At 53.5% G+C, this 17,195-nt stretch overlaps 1 protein-coding gene across 3 annotated transcripts in view; it reads left to right on the top strand.

Annotated features, from left to right (window-relative positions):
- The window catches only part of LOC144948905 (uncharacterized), a 114,644-nt gene that overhangs the window by 9,190 nt on the left and 88,259 nt on the right, over positions 1 to 17,195 (top strand). For 2 of the 3 annotated variants that reach the window (XM_078878625.1, XM_078878624.1), the window contains exon 3: positions 13,437 to 13,670. In XM_078878625.1, coding sequence (XP_078734751.1) covers positions 13,437 to 13,670 — 234 coding nt within the window. Of the gene's footprint in view, positions 1 to 7,328; positions 7,459 to 13,436; positions 13,671 to 17,195 lie in introns of those variants that run through there. The other variant, XM_078878623.1, reaches the window with a different exon arrangement.

The following is a 17,195-nucleotide window of genomic DNA, read 5'->3' as shown; positions in this document are numbered from 1 at the left end:
GAGTATGTGAACCGGTCCAAGTTCTGGTCCTTTCCCAGAGTCAGCTCAGCCTTAAAGGAGTACCTGGTGCGGTTTGTGGGGGGGGGGGGTGGGTAGAGAGACAAAGGCGGCCGGGCAGGCGTGCCGGCTCACCATCATCGGACACTCCTCGCAAAAGAGAAAACCTTTGGATGCACTTGCCCCACACCGTGTCGCGGGCTACACGGGGGACCTTTGCCTGCGGTGGTGTGCACGTGATGAGACAGGGTGGGGGGGGGTAAGCCAGCCCCGAAATAGACGAACACAACTCGTTGAAGGTGTCAAGCAATGTTGTTAAAACAATTATCGTTCTAATTCTCGGGTGGATTCTTGTGTTGAGGCCGAGTCGACCAAGGGGAGGCCCACGCACGACTGGGTTCAGATAATCGCTGCGACTGATAGTTGGCCGTGAGACGGGGCGGGCGTGGGGGGGGGGGAGATTCGAACTCGCCGCGGCCTGGGAACGAGGAGTGGCGTCGTGGTCGCTACAACGCTTGTTCTTGACGATTCCTCTCCATCGCCCACCCCGTGAACTCTTTGCAGCTCAATTTCGATTTAAAGCTTTCGTGACTGCAGGGAATCATCTTCTTGGTTCTTACGAGGACGGCTGCTTGCGTTGTGTCCGAAACGTCGTGAGAATTGTATTTTATTATGTTTTATTTGTATTATTTTATTACTTCCCTTCTACGTGACTTTACCGAAAAAACCAAGAAGATCTTTGCAGCTCATGGACGTGCTAATTTCTCCAGCCCCCACCCGTCCCTGCACGCCACAAACCCTCCCCCCTTTCCCCTCCCCCCGTGAACTCTTGCAGCCACGACTCTACACCCCCCCCCCTCCCGTGCCTATATAAAGCCACAACATCAGATTATTATTTCTCACCTGATGACGGACGCTTGTGTTGCGACCGAAACGTCGTGTTCTTTTATTTTTGTTGTTTTCTATCTACGTGAATTTACCGCAAGAACCAGAGAGTATGGTGTGTAGGTGGTTGGGTGTGTGGGTGGGTGGGTGAGTGGTTGGATGTGTGGGTGGGTGGGTGGGTGAGTGGTTGGATGTGTGGGTGGGTGGGTGAGTGGTTGGATGTGTGGGTGTGTGGGTGGGTGAGTGGTTGGATGTGTGGGTGTGTGGGTGGGTGAGTGGTTGGATGTGTGGGTGGGTGGGTGGGTGAGTGGTTGGATGTGTGGGTGGGTGAGTGGTTGGATGTGTGGGTGGGTGGGTGGGTGAGTGGTTGGATGTGTGGGTGTGTGGGTGGGTGAGTGGTTGGATGTGTGGGTGGGTGGGTGAGTGGTTGGATGTGTGGGTGGGTGGGTGGGTGAGTGGGTGAGTGTGTGGGTGGGTGGATCGGTGGGTGTGTGAGTGGTTGGGTGTGTGGGTGAATGTGCGGGGGTGGATTGGTGGGTGAGTGGTTGGTTGGGTGTGTGAGTGGTTGTGTGGGTGGGTCGCTGAGTGGGTGGGTGGGTGTGTGGGTGAGTGAATGGGTGGGTCAGTGCGTGGGTGGGTGGGTGTGTGAGTGGGTGGTTGTGTAAGTGGTTGAGTGTGTGGGTGAGTAGGTGGCTGGATCGGTGGGTGTGTGAGTGGGTGGTTGGGTGTGGGGGTGAGTGAATGGGTGGGTCAGTGCGTGGGTGGGTGTGTGAGTGGGTTGGTGTGTGAGTGGGTGGGTGGGTAGGTAGTTGAGTGAGTTCGTGTGTGAGTGAGTGAGTGAATGGATGTGTGAGTGGGTGGGTAGGTTAGGCGAGTGAGTGGGTGCGTGTTTAAGTGCTTGGGTGGGTGAACGAGTGACCGTGTGGGTAGTTGGTTTGAGTGAGCCACTTGACCAAACTCTTGTACACCACGTGACACGTTTCTTTGTTTTTCTGCCACGGGTGGTGGAGGGTTTCACGACCTATAACAAAAACAATGAAACTACTCAATGCGACATTTTTGGTCCCATTCATTTAATTTTAATCGCTCTTAAATCCCCCCCCCCCCACCTATCACTCTCACCCCCCCCCACCCCATTCGGTGACCCCCCCCCCACCCCCACCACCACGATCGTGCCGCGGTGTTCGTGAATTGGCGTCTCCAGCGGTACCCGGCAACCACTGGGAGCGCGATGCTCGTTGCCAGGCAACGCCACGGCCATCCGTGGCGATGGGTCTCTCCGTGTGTGTGTGTGTGTGGGGCTGTCGTGTGTGGATGAGGCAAAGGTACAGGCAAAGCTGCCCCGTGTAGCCCACTCACAGGCTGTTGGGGCGAGTGCTGTCAGCGTGTATCTATGAAGGATGGCACTGCGAAGGGGATGGGTGGCCAGCTTCCGTCTCCCGAGTGGCGAATGTTTACGCATCGCGCCAGTTACTCATTTGAGGCTGAGTCGACCTAGGGGAGGCCCCGGGACCGATTCAGAGAATCGTCACTGGCGTTGGCCTCTTGAGCGGGAATCGAACGCGGGTCGCCGGGTTCGTAGCGCAGCGCGCTAACCGCTGCACCACCGCTCAGCTCCTTTGAAGGGTGGCACGGGCGCACCTAATAAGGGGATCGTGGGGCTAGCACCACTCCCACCAGTGCTGGTGCTTATTTAGGGCTGAGCAGACCTAGAGGTTGGTTAGGCGCGGAGGGATGCATCCTGGGAATTCGACTGAGAGGAGCACGTGGATTACAGGACACACGCTGAGGGTAGAGGCTTCACCATTAATTCTAGATCTGAAGCTGTCGTGACTGCAAGGATTCATACTCTTAGGTTTTTTCGGTAAAGTCACGTAGGTAAAAAATTTAATTAAAAATTACTGAAAGTAAAAATATAAATAAAATAAAATAATAAATCACGACATTCGCTTGATGCAGTAAATCTGGCTGTGACGGTCCCACCTGATGACGTAGACTTGTGTTGCCTCCGAAACGTCGTGATTTATTATTTTATTTTATTTATATTATTTTTTTATTAAAAACATTTTTTACCGACGCGTCTTTACGGAAAAAAACCTAAGAGTATACTTCACCACCATCACCATTACGTTGATCTCCATCCAGCAGTAGATATACCATGATGGTGATGATCACACACGCGGGGTAGAGACATCACCATCATCATCACCACATCGATCTCATCCAGCAGTGGATAGACCATGGTGGTGATGATCACACACGCGGGGTAGAGACATCACCATCATCATCACCACATCGATCTCATCCAGCAGTGGATAGACCATGGTGGTGATGATCACACACGCGGGGTAGAGACATCACCATCATCATCACCACATCGATCTCCACCCAGCAGTGGATAGACCATGGTGGTGATGATCACACACGCGGGGTAGAGACATCACCATCATCATCACCACATCGATCTCATCCAGCAGTAGATAGACCATGGTGGTGATGATCACACACGCGGGGTAGAGACATCACCACCATCATCATCACCACATCGATCTCCGCCCAGCAGTGGATAGGCCATGGTGGTGGTGATCACACACGCGGGGTAGAGACATCACCACCACCACCATCATCACCACATCGATCTCCGCTCAGCAGTAGATAGACCATGGTGGTGATGATCACACGCGGGGTAGAGACATCACCACCATCATCACCACATCGATCTCCACCCAGCAGTAGATAGACCATGGTGGTGATGATCACACGCGGGGTAGAGACATCACCACCATCACCACCACATCGATCTCCACCCAGCAGTAGATAGACCATGGTGATGATGATCACACGCGGGGTAGAGACACCACCACCATCATCACCACATCGATCTCCACCCAGCAGTGGATAGACCATGGTGGTGATGATCACACGCTGGGGGGTAGAGGAGGAGGAGGCGTCGTGCAGACTGCGAAGCGGAGTGAGTGGTGGGGCTTGGGCAGGAGGCGTCACGCCCAGAGGGGGACGGCGGTGGCCGATGGTCGAGACTCAGCACGGAGCGGCAGTCGAGGGAGGGACGCGGGGGAGGGGGAGGACATCCACCACCACCAGGGAGACGGAAACACGGGAGGGAGGGAGGGAGGGAGAGGGAGGGGGAGGGAGGGAGGGAGGGGGGAGGGCTTCATCCATCAGTGGATCGCTCACGGCTTCCGATGATTATTATGGAAGCGTCCTCGCTCCCTTGTGTCTCTGTCGGACAGATTCCGCGCGTGCCTGCACCTCTGATTAGCGCGGTCGACTACGTACGGTACGAAAGAAGTTCAACATAGATACATTGACTTACACAGACACGCATAGACTCACACAGAGACCCATAGACTCGCACAGAGACCCACAGACTCACACAGAGACCCACAGACTCACACAGAGACCCACAGACTCACACAGAGACCCACAGACTCACACAGAGACCCACAGACTCACACAGAGACCCACAGACTCACACAGAGACCCACATACTCACACAGACACCCATAGATTGTTGTCCTTCCCCCCCCCCCCCGCAGCTCCGATTAGCACGGTTGGCTACGTACGGTGCGAAAGAAGTTCAACATTCTTACTGTACATACGTGCCGATGACTCCCGCTGACGGTGACAGAATCAGCGGGGATCGATTCCTCCCTCCATCCCTCCCTCGTCTTCCTCCTCTCTCTCTCTCTCCCTGTTGCCGTGGTAACGCCGTGGCGCTGACTCATCATCGTGGTGACACTGCAGGGTGTAGAGGTGGAGGAATGCGTAGCGAGCGTGTGTGTGTGTATGTGTGAACTGTGTGTGTGTACTGTGTGTGTGTACTGTGTGTGTGTACTGTGTGTGTGTACTGTGTGTGTGCGTGCGTGCCTGTGTGTGTGCGGTAGTGTAGCGGTTAGCGCGCTGCGCTACGAACCTGGCGACCAAAGTTCGATTCCCGCTCACGGCCAACATCAGTGGCAATGATCTCAACCGTTCTAGGCCTCCCCTAGGTCAACTCAGCCTAAAATGAGTACTTGGTGCGGTGTGTAAACATCGCCATTAGGGAGACAAAGGTGGTCAGGCATGGTGCTGGCTATCCACTCCCTCGTGTATCGTTCCGGCCTTCATAGGTGCTCGCTAACAGCACTTGCCCCAACAGTCTGTTCACGCTATACGGGGGAACTTTGATCTTTGTGTGTTCACGTGTGTGCGTGTGTGCGTGTGCCTATACTTGTGAAACGTGGACCCCTCTAATGGAACATCTGGGCCGGTTAGAAACATTCATGCTGGCATGCCTACGATGCATCCTGTGTTTAACCTGGCTGGATTGTGTGAGCAGCTCACAAATCCTTAGAATACCTGGACACATTCCCATCAGTGAGCTCCTCCGCTGGCTGGGTCATTCAGTTTCAGTTTTTCAGTTTTTCAGTTTCGTGTATTAGGTGTAGCCCTGTGAGCCATTCGGCTCTTGAATCGGGTGCGATCGCAACAAACAAAAAACTAAAACATGAACAATAAAACATCTTAAAGTGACTATGTGACTAAGTGCAAACAGAAAAATCCAGGAAAAAACTGCAAAGTCTTCCAGAAAAAAAGCACCGTACACCAACGCCGTGCAAAAATTCCAGTGGGATGCAAGTCAAACAACAACAACCACAAGACAACTTAGATGAAAGCCATCATTCGAACTCCGTACTACAACAAACAAACATGGCCAAACCAAAAAGTTTTAGAAATCACCAAAATAAAGCCATAAGCAATGTAACAGTGATCATAGGAACTGTGACCGAAATTTCCCAATAAACGACATGTAGCCCGCATGCCCAGCCACCGCATGCCCAAGAAAATTCTGTTTGGAGCATAAAGGGGACTAAACGGGCGCGACATATGCTGGAGAAGAGATGGAGTGATGTGGTACAGGAGGATGTGGAGCTGAGTGGACTTGCCGATGACTGGTACCAGCGTTGTCAAGATCGGCCTCTGTGGAGGAGGCTCGTGAAGGACGCTACTGGGCAGTTGGAGGCAGTCGCCCTCCAACAACAACGGTGGGCGGAGGAGCGACGCTCACAACAACGAGCGGAGCGCCGGGCGGCTACAACGCAGAGAGTTGGCACAGCAGGGGGCACAATTGGTGCATCTGCCAGCCGTCTCAGTCAGTCAACCCATGGCGCCTGCAGGGTCTGTCCCGTGCCCTCCTACCAGCGAGCCTTCGACGCTTCACGTGGCCTCAATGTGCACCCAGCCTGGCACAGGCGTCGTGTTGACGCCACAGCCACTTAGTTTCAAATGGCGTTTCTTATATATATACGTGTGTGTGTGTGTGCATGTACACGTGTGTGTGTTGTGTGTGCATGTACACGTGTGTGTGTTGTGTGTGCATGTACACGTGTGTGTGTTGTGTGTGCATGTACACGTGTGTGCGTGCGCACGCTCTGGGTATGTGTATTGTGTGTGGGGGAGCGGCGGGGGGGGGGGATTACACATGTTATGACCACAGGGCCCAAACGCCCAAAACTTCAAGCGGCCAGCGACAATCAGCACCATTAATGTTGTTATAGACTAGTTAACACGTGCGGTGCGTGTGTAACTGATGGTAGTAATTTAACGGCATTTGTATTTTATTTTAGCATTAAAGCTACAACAAGCGCCTTGCTATCAAACATATGTGTGATTTAGCGACGAATTGCTTCCGGAAATATATTGGTAGCATCGGCCACCCCGCGAGGTACCGCACAAACTAACATTTGTCGCGTTCTGGCCCTGTGTTCGATGAGACATCTGCGTTGGCAACACCGCCCTCTGCTGGCCGCAGTCCCATCAGCCACGCTACGGGCTGCTGAGTCACGTGGGAACCACTGGGTCACTATGAGGGTCGCTGTCCATAGCTAGGTGGTGCTGAATCGCCTGGGAACCACTGGGTCACTATAAGCGTCGCTGTCCATCGCTAGGGATGCTGAATAGCCTGGGAACCACTGGTCACTGTCAGGGTCGCTGTCCATCTCGAGGGGTGCTGAATCACGTGGGAACCACTGGGTCACTGTAAGAGTCGCTGTCCATCGCTAGCGGGTGCTGAATCGCCTGGGAACCACTGGTCACTGTAAGAGTCGCTGTCCATCTCGAGGGGTGCTGAATCACGTGGGAACCACTGGGTCACTATAAGCGTCGCTGTCTATCGCTAGGTGGTGCTGAATTGCCTGGGAGCCAATGGGTCACTGTAAGGGTCGCTGTCCATCTCTAGGTGGTGCTGAATCGCCTGGTTAGCGGTCATCTCAGCGAGAAGGCGTGGTCTTGCTGAGCGCGGGGAGGAGGGAGTGAGCCGGGTGGGAGGTGGGGGGGTGTAGTGAATAGATGGACAGAGGGGGCTGAATAGATCAATGCAGAGATTGGGGGGGGGGGGGGGGGCGGGTGGAGGGAGACTCTGAGCTGAGCCGGTATATCGCAGGAGAGCGAGCGAGGGAGAGAGGGCAGAGCGAGCGAGCGAGCGAGGGTGGGCGCAGGATGAGTATCCAGGCGTCTGTGACCGCGGGGCTTTGCCGAGTCAGCGGCATCCGTGTCACTCCGCGCGGCGCCCTCACGGTACGCGCCGCTCTTCACCCCCCCCCCCGCAACGCCTCCACCGCTCTCTCCTCTCCGCTCTCCTCTCTCCTCTCCGCTCTCCACATGAACCGGTGGCCGCTTGGCGCAAACTCGCTAGCAGCCGCGAGGCCTAGTGCGGTGCAGATGTCACTCGGGAGGGACACCACCGCCCCTTGACGCGTGGCCGTGGTACTGCTAATGCTGCTGTTACTGATGCTGCTGTTACTGCTGCTGCTGTTACTGATGCTGCTGCTGTTACTGATGCTGCTGTTACTGCTGCTGCTGTTACTGATGCTGCTGCTGTTACTGATTCTGCTGCTGCTGTTACTGCTGCTGCTGTTACTGCTGCTACTGTTACTGATACTGCTGCTACTGGTACTGCTCTTACTGCTGCTGTTACTGCTGCTGCTACTGCTGGTACTGCTACTATTGGTACTGATGCTGCTACTGCTACTGCTGCTGCTGCTGCTACTGCTGCTGCTACTGATACTGCTGCTGGTACTGCTGCTGATGCTGCTGTTACTGCTGCTGCTGATACTGCTGCTACTGCTGCTGCTGATACTGCTGCTACTGCTGCTACTGCTACTGCTGCTGCTGCTGCTACTGCTGCTGCTACTGCTACTGATACTGCTGCTGCTACTGATACTGCTGCTGCTACTGATACTGCTGCTGGTACTGCTGCTGATACTGCTGCTACTGCTGCTGCTGATACTGCTGCTACTGCTGCTACTGCTACTGCTACTGCTGCTGCTACTGCTGCTGCTGCTGCTACTGCTGCTGCTACTGATACTGCTGCTGGTACTGCTGCTGATGCTGCTGTTACTGCTGCTGACACTACTGCCGCTACTGGTACTGCTACTGCTGCTATTGTTGCTAATGGCGCTACTACTACTGCTACTACGACTGCTGCTACTGTTGCTACTGGCGCTGCTACTACTGCTACTGCTGTTATTGTTGCTAATGGCGGTGCTACTACTGCTACTACGACTGCTGCTACTGTTGCTACTGGCGCTGCTACTACTGCTACTGCTGTTATTGTTGCTAATGGCGGTGCTACTACTGCTACTACTACTGCTGCTACTGTTGCTACTGGCACTTCTACTACTGCTACTGCTGCTATTGTTGCTAATGGCGGTGCTACTACTGCTACTACTACTGCTGCTACTGTTGCTACTGGCGCTGCTACTACTACTGGTCCCGCTGCTCGGTCCCGTTCTCTGCCAATTATGCGGACGCCGAAGATCTCCGAAGATCTCCGAAGATCTCCGAAGATCTCCGAGCCACGAGTCGATGTCTCTCCCGCAACGGCGTCATCCGCGTCGTGAACGGCGCCACAAGATGACGAGGGCAGAGTCATTCCTGAAGTCACGGAAGCTTCAAATCAAGTTTGAGGATTTCATCGTTGGACATTGGCTGGGGCGGGCATGGAGTTGGCTGACCAGTGACAAATTGCGCCTCAGAGCCGCAGAGAGAGAGAAGCATGGGTTGGAATTCCGACTCGGGCGACTATCCGTGTGGAGATTGTAGGGTCTGTCTCCCCCTGCTCTGCCGAGTGAGCGAGAGTGATTGATTGAGAGTGATTGATTGAGAGTGATTGATTGAGAGTGTTTGACTGAGAGTGTTTCACTGAGAGTGTTTGATTGAGAGTGTTTGACTGAGAGTGCTTGACTGAGAGTGTTTGATTGAGAGTGTTTGACTGAGAGTGTTTCACTGAGAGTGTTTGATTGAGAGTGTTTGACTGAGAGTGTTTCACTGAGAGTGTTTGATTGAGAGTGTTTGACTGAGAGTGCTTGACTGAGAGTGTTTGATTGAGAGTGTTTGACTGAGAGTGTTTCACTGAGAGTGTTTGATTGAGAGTGTTTGACTGAGAGTGTTTGATTGAGAGTGTTTGATTGAGAGTGTTTGACTGAGAGTGATTGACTGAGAGTGTTTGATTGAGAGTGTTTGACTGAGAGTGTTTCACTGAGAGTGTTTGATTGAGAGTGTTTGACTGAGAGTGTTTCACTGAGAGTGATTGACTGAGAGTGTTTGACTGAGAGTGTTTCACTGAGAGTGATTGATTGAGAGTGATTGATTGAGAGTGATTGATTGAGAGTGTTTGACTGAGAGTGTTTCACTGAGAGTGTTTGATTGAGAGTGTTTGACTGAGAGTGATTGACTGAGAGTGTTTGATTGAGAGTGTTTGACTGAGAGTGTTTCACTGAGAGTGTTTGATTGAGAGTGTTTGACTGAGAGTGTTTCACTGAGAGTGTTTGATTGAGAGTGTTTGACTGAGAGTGTTTCACTGAGAGTGTTTGATTGAGAGTGTTTGACTGAGAGTGATTGACTGAGAGTGTTTGATTGAGAGTGTTTGACTGAGAGTGTTTCACTGAGAGTGTTTGATTGAGAGTGTTTGACTGAGAGTGATTGACTGAGAGTGTTTGATTGAGAGTGTTTGACTGAGAGTGATTGACTGAGAGTGATTGACTGAGAGTGTTTGATTGAGAGTGTTTGACTGAGAGTGATTGACTGAGAGTGTTTGATTGAGAGTGTTTGACTGAGAGTGTTTCACTGAGAGTGTTTGATTGAGAGTGTTTGACTGAGAGTGTTTCACTGAGAGTGTTTGATTGAGAGTGTTTGACTGAGAGTGATTGACTGAGAGTGTTTGATTGAGAGTGTTTGACTGAGAGTGTTTCACTGAGAGTGTTTGATTGAGAGTGTTTGACTGAGAGTGATTGACTGAGAGTGTTTGATTGAGAGTGTTTGACTGAGAGTGTTTCACTGAGAGTGTTTGATTGAGAGTGTTTGACTGAGAGTGTTTGACTGAGAGTGTTTCACTGAGAGTGTTTGATTGAGAGTGTTTTGGGAGTGCGTGATTTAGTGTGAGTGAGTGGAGTTTGTAGGATCTCCCCCTATTCTGCAGAGTGAGTGTGAGTGTTCGAATGAGAGTGTGTGGGTGAGTGTGAGTGAGTGAGTGAGTGGAGTTTGTATGATCTCCCCCTGTTCTGCAGAGTGAGTGTGAGTGTTCGAGTGAGAGTGTGTGGGTGAGTGTGAGTGAGTGGAGTTTGTAGGATCTCCCCCTGTTCTGCAGAGTGAGTGAGTGTTTGAGTGAGAGTGTGTGGGTGAGTGTGAGTGAGTGGAGTTTGTAGGATATCCCCCTGTTGTACAGTGTGAGTGTGTGTCCAATTTGTAGGTTTTCTCCCCCCCCCCCGCCCCCCCCGGGTCCCCCACTTTTCTCCTCACATAGCTAAACCCACACCCACAGTGGAACTACCATCGTCCAAAAACCACATCCTCGAATCACTGCTGAGATATCCCCGCAATATCCCTCAACTTGATCAAACATCATTGGAACCTCATTTGCCAGTAAAAAAATATGATAATTGTTTTTTTACCCTTCTGTCTGGCAACAAAACTGACACCTTTTTACAAGGAGTCATGTTTGCACAGACCACAATACCTGCAGTCATAATGCAAACAAAAAACACAACTCTGATAATGTATGCACTGTCCTTGAAGTTGATTGGTCCACACCCGAGACAGCTTTCCTTAAGGAAGGACAGTGCACACATTATCAGAGTTGTGTTTTTTGTTTGCATTATGACTGCAGGTATTGTGGTCTGTGCAAACATGACTCCTTGTAAAAAAGGTGTCAGTTTTGTTGCCAGATTGATCAAACATGTGCAGAATGTTTCTATAAATATGTCTATTGATTTATTGTTTTGGGGAGGAGGGCGGGGCATGGAAGGGCCCCCACCCTCGCCATCGGAGTGTGGGCGGCTGGTGGCGCTCGAACGCTGTGGTTCCCCGTGTCCGACGTTCTGGGGTTTATCCGACCGTGCCCGTTAGGAGACGCGTTCCCGGAGGAATCCGATATAGAGGAAGTCGTGTGTTCGATCCCGAACCCTGACGATGCCTGTTGTATATTTGCAGTCTGCGTGTCTCTCTTTCATCATCACCACGATGGCTAGGAGATGTTAACTACCTCGCCTGGTCTACAGGAGGTCGTATGTTCGATCCCAAGCCCTGACAATGCCTGCTGCTGTATATTCGGAGTTTGCGGAGTGTGTGTGTCTCTCTCTCCCCGTGGTGCTCCCGTGGATTTTTCTCCGGGGTCCTCTGGGTTGAAATACCTGCTCCACATTTAGAATCAACATCACCACGTGTTCAGAGTGTTTGGCTGCTGCTGTACATTTCCATGATGATGACGACGACAATGATGATGATGATGCTGATGACGACAATGATGACGATGATGACGATGACGACGATGATGATGACGATAACGACGATGATGATGATGATGCTGATGACGACGATGATGACGACGACGATGATGATGATGACGACGATGACGACGATGACGATAAGGACGATGATGATGATGATGACGATGATGATGACGACGATGATGACGATAACGACAATGATGACGATGATGATGACGACGATGATGACGATAACGACGATGATGACGATGATGATGACGACGATGATGATGATGACGACGACGACGACGATGATGACGATGATGATGACGACGACGATGATGACGATGATGATGACGATGATGACGACGATGACGACGACGATGATAACGACGATGATGACGATGACGACGATAATGACGATGATGCTGATGACGACGATGATGACGATGATGACGACGATGATGACGATGATGACGACGATGATGACGACACTGACGATGAGGATGATGATGACGACCACGATGATGATGTTGAGCCCACTTCGTGGAGCTGCTATCATTTGTGATTGACCAGGTCGCTTCTGATAGAAAATTTAAGAGCTACAGATATCTGCGTGTGCCTTACCAGGTCAAATAAATACATGTATCGTGTGTAGTTTAGTTTCAACTCACTGACAGCACTTGCCTCCAAAGGCTCTGCTCAAGTTGAACACGTAGGCCTTCGCGAACACCATCATCCATAACTCCAGTTTTTCTAGTTACAACTCGTAAACATGAATGTGCTGTTAAACCCGGCTACCGCCTGATAATGACGGCTGTAAGCACTGGCGAAACGTCGGACTCAGAGTGTAAACGTCGTGGAATTCGCTCTCCAACACACAACCGGTGCCACGTTCTGTTGACGTGGAGTTTGTAAGTTTTCTCTCCGGCTTCTCACCTCCCAAAGCTAAACTCACGCAAACAATGGAACTGCTTCTAGAATTGAAGCTTTCGTGACTGCAAGGATTCATATTCTGAGGTTTTTTACCGAAAAAACCTAAGAAAATGGAACTGCTATCAGGCAAAAACTAACATCCCAATGATGAGAAATCCCGATGCAAATGACTCCATGTGGGATCGCACAGCAGCAGTGAAAAGGGACATGAGACCAAGACAACAGGATTTCTCCCCAACTCTGGCTGTCGCCTGATGACGCTGGTTGTAATTACTGGCGAAACGTCGGACTCGAATTGTAAATGTTGTGGGTTTATCCTCTTGGTTCTTTCGGTAAAGTCACGTAGAAGGGAAATAAGAAAATAAGAAAAATAAAACATAATATTATTATTATGTAAAGTCACGTAGAAGGGAAATAATAAAATAATAAAAATAAAACAATAAAATAATTCAATTTCGATTTAAAGCTTTCGTGACTGCAGGGATTCATCTTCTTGGTTCTTTCGGTAAAGTCACGTAGAAGGGAAGTAATAAAATAATAAAAATAAAACATAATAAAATAATATAAAAATAAATATATAATAATATATCCCTGCAGTCACGAAAGCTTTAAATCGAAAAGTTGTGGGTTTACTCTCCAACACGCCGGTTAGTGCTGTACTAGTAACGAATCTGTCACGTTTCGTCTACGCGACAAACCTTACTGCTTGCCTGCGTCGGGTGGTGGCGGGTTTCCCCGACGCAGCATGTACATCGTCACGCGATCTAATCCCGAAGAAATCCCCCGTGTCATTGTGGAACTCTGTTCAAGGCTTCCACGCGTGTGACGGGACCTTTGTACCTTTTGCCTCCGCAGAAATACCGCTACCAGGATGACGATGGCTCCCCTCCGGAGCAGAGTCCCGTGCGAGCACCAAGCGACGATGGTGACGATGGCGACGGTGGAGGCGGCGGTGGTGTGGGCAGTGGGGCCACAGCGATGTCGGCCATGTCGGTTGCCCCAGAGCTCGTGCACGTGTCGGAGAAGAAGCTGTCGCAGCTGGAGAGCGTCCACGGATACGTGTCGCACTCACACATCTCGCCACTCAAGGTGAGCGCGGTAGTCGTCACGTGTCACTCGCCACGTGTTACTAACCACGTGTCACACACCACGTGTCACTCACCACGTGTCACACACCACGTGTCACACTCACACATCTCGCCACTCAAGGTGAGCGCGGTAGTCGTCACGTGTCACTCGCCACGTGTTACTAACCACGTGTCACACACCACGTGTCACTCACCACGTGTCACACACCACGTGTCACTCACCACGTGTCACACTCACACATCTCGCCTCTCAAGGTGAGCGCGGTAGTCGCCACGTGACACTCGCTCACCACGTGTCACTCACCACGTGTCACACACCACGTGTCACTCACCACGTGTCACACACCACGTGTCACACTCACACATCTCGCCACTCAAGGTGAGCGCGGTAGTCGTCACGTGTCACTCGCCACGTGTTACTAACCACGTGTCACACACCACGTGTCACTCACCACGTGTCACACACCACGTGTCACACACACACATCTCGCCTCTCAAGGTGAGCGCGGTAGTCGCCACGTGTCATTCGCCACGTGTCATGAACCACGTGTCACTCACCACGTGTCACTTACCACGTGTCACTCACCACGTGTCACTCACCACGTGTCACAATCACACATCTCGCCTCTCAAGGTGAGCGCGGTAGTCGCCACGTGTCGCTAACCACGTGTCACTCACCACGTGTCACACTCACACATCTCGCCTCTCAAGGTGAGCGCGGTAGTCGCCACGTGTCATGAACCACGTGTCACTAACCACGTGTCACTCACCAGGTGTCACTAACCACGTGTCACACACCACGTGTCACTCACGACTTGTCACACACCACGTGTCACACACCACGTGTCACTAACCACGTGTCACTCACCACGTGTCACTAACCACGTGTCACACACCACGTGTCACTCACCACGTGTCACTCACCACGTGTCACACACCACGTGTGTCTCACCACGTGTCACACACCACGTGTCACTTACCACGTGTCACACACCACGTGTCACTCACCACGTGTCACTCACCACGTGAAACACACCACGTGTCACTCACCACGTGAAACACACCACGTGTCACTCACCACGTGTCACTCACCACGTGTCACTTACCACGTGTCACACACCACGTGTCACTCACCACGTGTCACTCACCACGTGAAACACACCACGTGTCACTCACCACGTGAAACACACCACGTGTCACTCACCACGTGAAACACACCACGTGTCACTCACCACGTGTCACTCACCACGTGTCACTTACCACGTGTCACTCACCACGTGTCACTCACCACGTGAAACACACCACGTGTCACTCACCACGTGTCACACACCACGTGTCACTAACCACGTGTCACACACCACGTGTGTCTCAACACGTGTCACACACCACGTGTCACTAACCACGTGTCACGCACCACGTTTCACTAATCACGTGTCACACACCACGTGTCACTAACCACGTGTCACACACCACGTGTGTCTCAACACGTGTCACACACCACGTGTCACTAACCACGTGTCACACACCACGTATCACTAACCACGTGTCACACACCACGTGTCACTAATCACGTGTCACACACCACGTGTCACTAACCACGTGTCACACACCACGTGTCACTAACCACGTGTCACACACCACGTGTCACTAACCACGTGTCACTAACCACGTGTCACACACCACGTGTCACTCACCACGTGTCACTAACCACGTGTCACTCACCACGTGTCGCACACCACGTGTCGCACACCACGTGTGTCTCACCACGTGTCACTCACCACGTGTCACACACCACGTGTCTCCCTCTCACATCTCACCACTAGAGGTGAGCTTGCACACCTCACTCACTCACCAGGTGACCCGCGTCTAACAGAAAGGGGACTCCTTGACTGCAAACATGCGGCAGTTCAGCAGCAGCGGTTCACACAGCTGCGACTGCTGATGAGACACTGAAAGTCAAAACCGGGTCTTGGCTTCACTTGTATTTCCTGCTGAACCGATGGTGATGTGTAACACGCCCTCCCGGCTGGAAGGCCGCACGGTTGAGGGGATGTGTAAAACGCGCAGTTACTTTGTAGAGGTGCAGGCTTTGTGTTTTTATTGACTCCGTTCCTGTGCCCGCCACTCACCTCCCTCACCGCCACCAGGGGTCAACCTCCACCCCCTCACCGCCCCCTCACCACCCCCTCACCACCCCCTATCCCCCCTCACCACCCCCTCACCACCCCCTCTCCTCCCTCACCACCCCCTCACCACCCCCTCTCCCCCCTCACCACCCCCTCACCGTCACCAGGCGTCTCCCTCTCCCCCCTCACCACCCCCTCACCGCCCCCTCACCACCCCCTCACCACCCCCTCTCCCCCCTCACCGCCCCCTCACCGTCACCACGAGTCTCCCTCTCCCCCCTCACCACCCCCTCACCACCCCCTCACCGCCCCCTCACCACCCCCTCACCACCCCCTCTCCCCCCTCACCGCCCCCTCACCACCCCCTCTCCCCCCTCACCACCCCCTCACCACCCCCTCTCCCCCCTCACCACCCCCTCACCACCCCCTCACCACCCCCTCACCACCCCCTCTCCCCCCTCACCACCCCCTCACCACCCCCTCTCCCCCCTCACCACCCCCTCACCGTCACCACGAGTCTCCCTCTCCCCCCTCACCACCCCCTCACCACCCCCTCACCACCCCCTCACCGCCCCCTCACCGCCCCCTCACCGCCCCCTCACCGCCCCCTCACCACCCCCTCACCGCCCCCTCACCACCCCCTCACCACCCCCTCACCACCCCCTCTCCCCCCTCACCACCCCCTCACCACCCCCTCACCACCCCCTCACCACCCCCTCACCACCCCCTCACCACCCCCTCACCACCCCCTCACCACCCCCTCACCACCACCTCACCACCCCCTCTCCCCCCTCACCACCCCCTCACCGTCACCACGAGTCTCCCTCTCCCCCCTCACCACCCCCTCACCACCCCCTCACCACCCCCTCACCACCCCCCTCTCCCCCCTCACCACCCCCTCACCGTCACCACGAGTCTCCCTCTCCCCCCTCACCACCCCCTCACCACCCCCTCACCACCCCCTCTCCCCCCTCACCACCCCCTCACCGTCACCACGAGTCTCCCTCTCCCCCCTCACCACCCCCTCACCACCCCCTCACCACCCCCTCTCCCCCCTCACCACCCCCTCACCACCCCCTCTCCCCCCTCACCACCCCCTCACCGTCACCACGAGTCTCCCTCTCCCCCCTCACCACCCCCTCACCACCCCCTCACCACCCCCTCACCACCCCCTCTCCCCCCTCACCACCCCCTCACCACCCCCTCACCCCACCAGGGGGCGCCCTCTCCGCCACTCACCGCGGGGAGACCCCCATCCAACAGCAGGGGGGTTACAGACGATACATCGATGCGTCTTGCCTCCCAACTCACCCCCTCACCTCTCACCCCTTCACCTCACCTATCTTCCCCTCACCCCCTCACCTCACCTCTCACCCCCTGACCTCCCATCTCACCCATTT

This window comes from Lampetra fluviatilis, chromosome 51 (genome assembly GCF_964198595.1).
Source record: "Lampetra fluviatilis chromosome 51, kcLamFluv1.1, whole genome shotgun sequence".
In the NCBI taxonomy this organism is placed as follows: domain Eukaryota; kingdom Metazoa; phylum Chordata; class Hyperoartia; order Petromyzontiformes; family Petromyzontidae; genus Lampetra; species Lampetra fluviatilis.
This window is presented reverse-complemented; position numbering and strand designations above follow the sequence as displayed.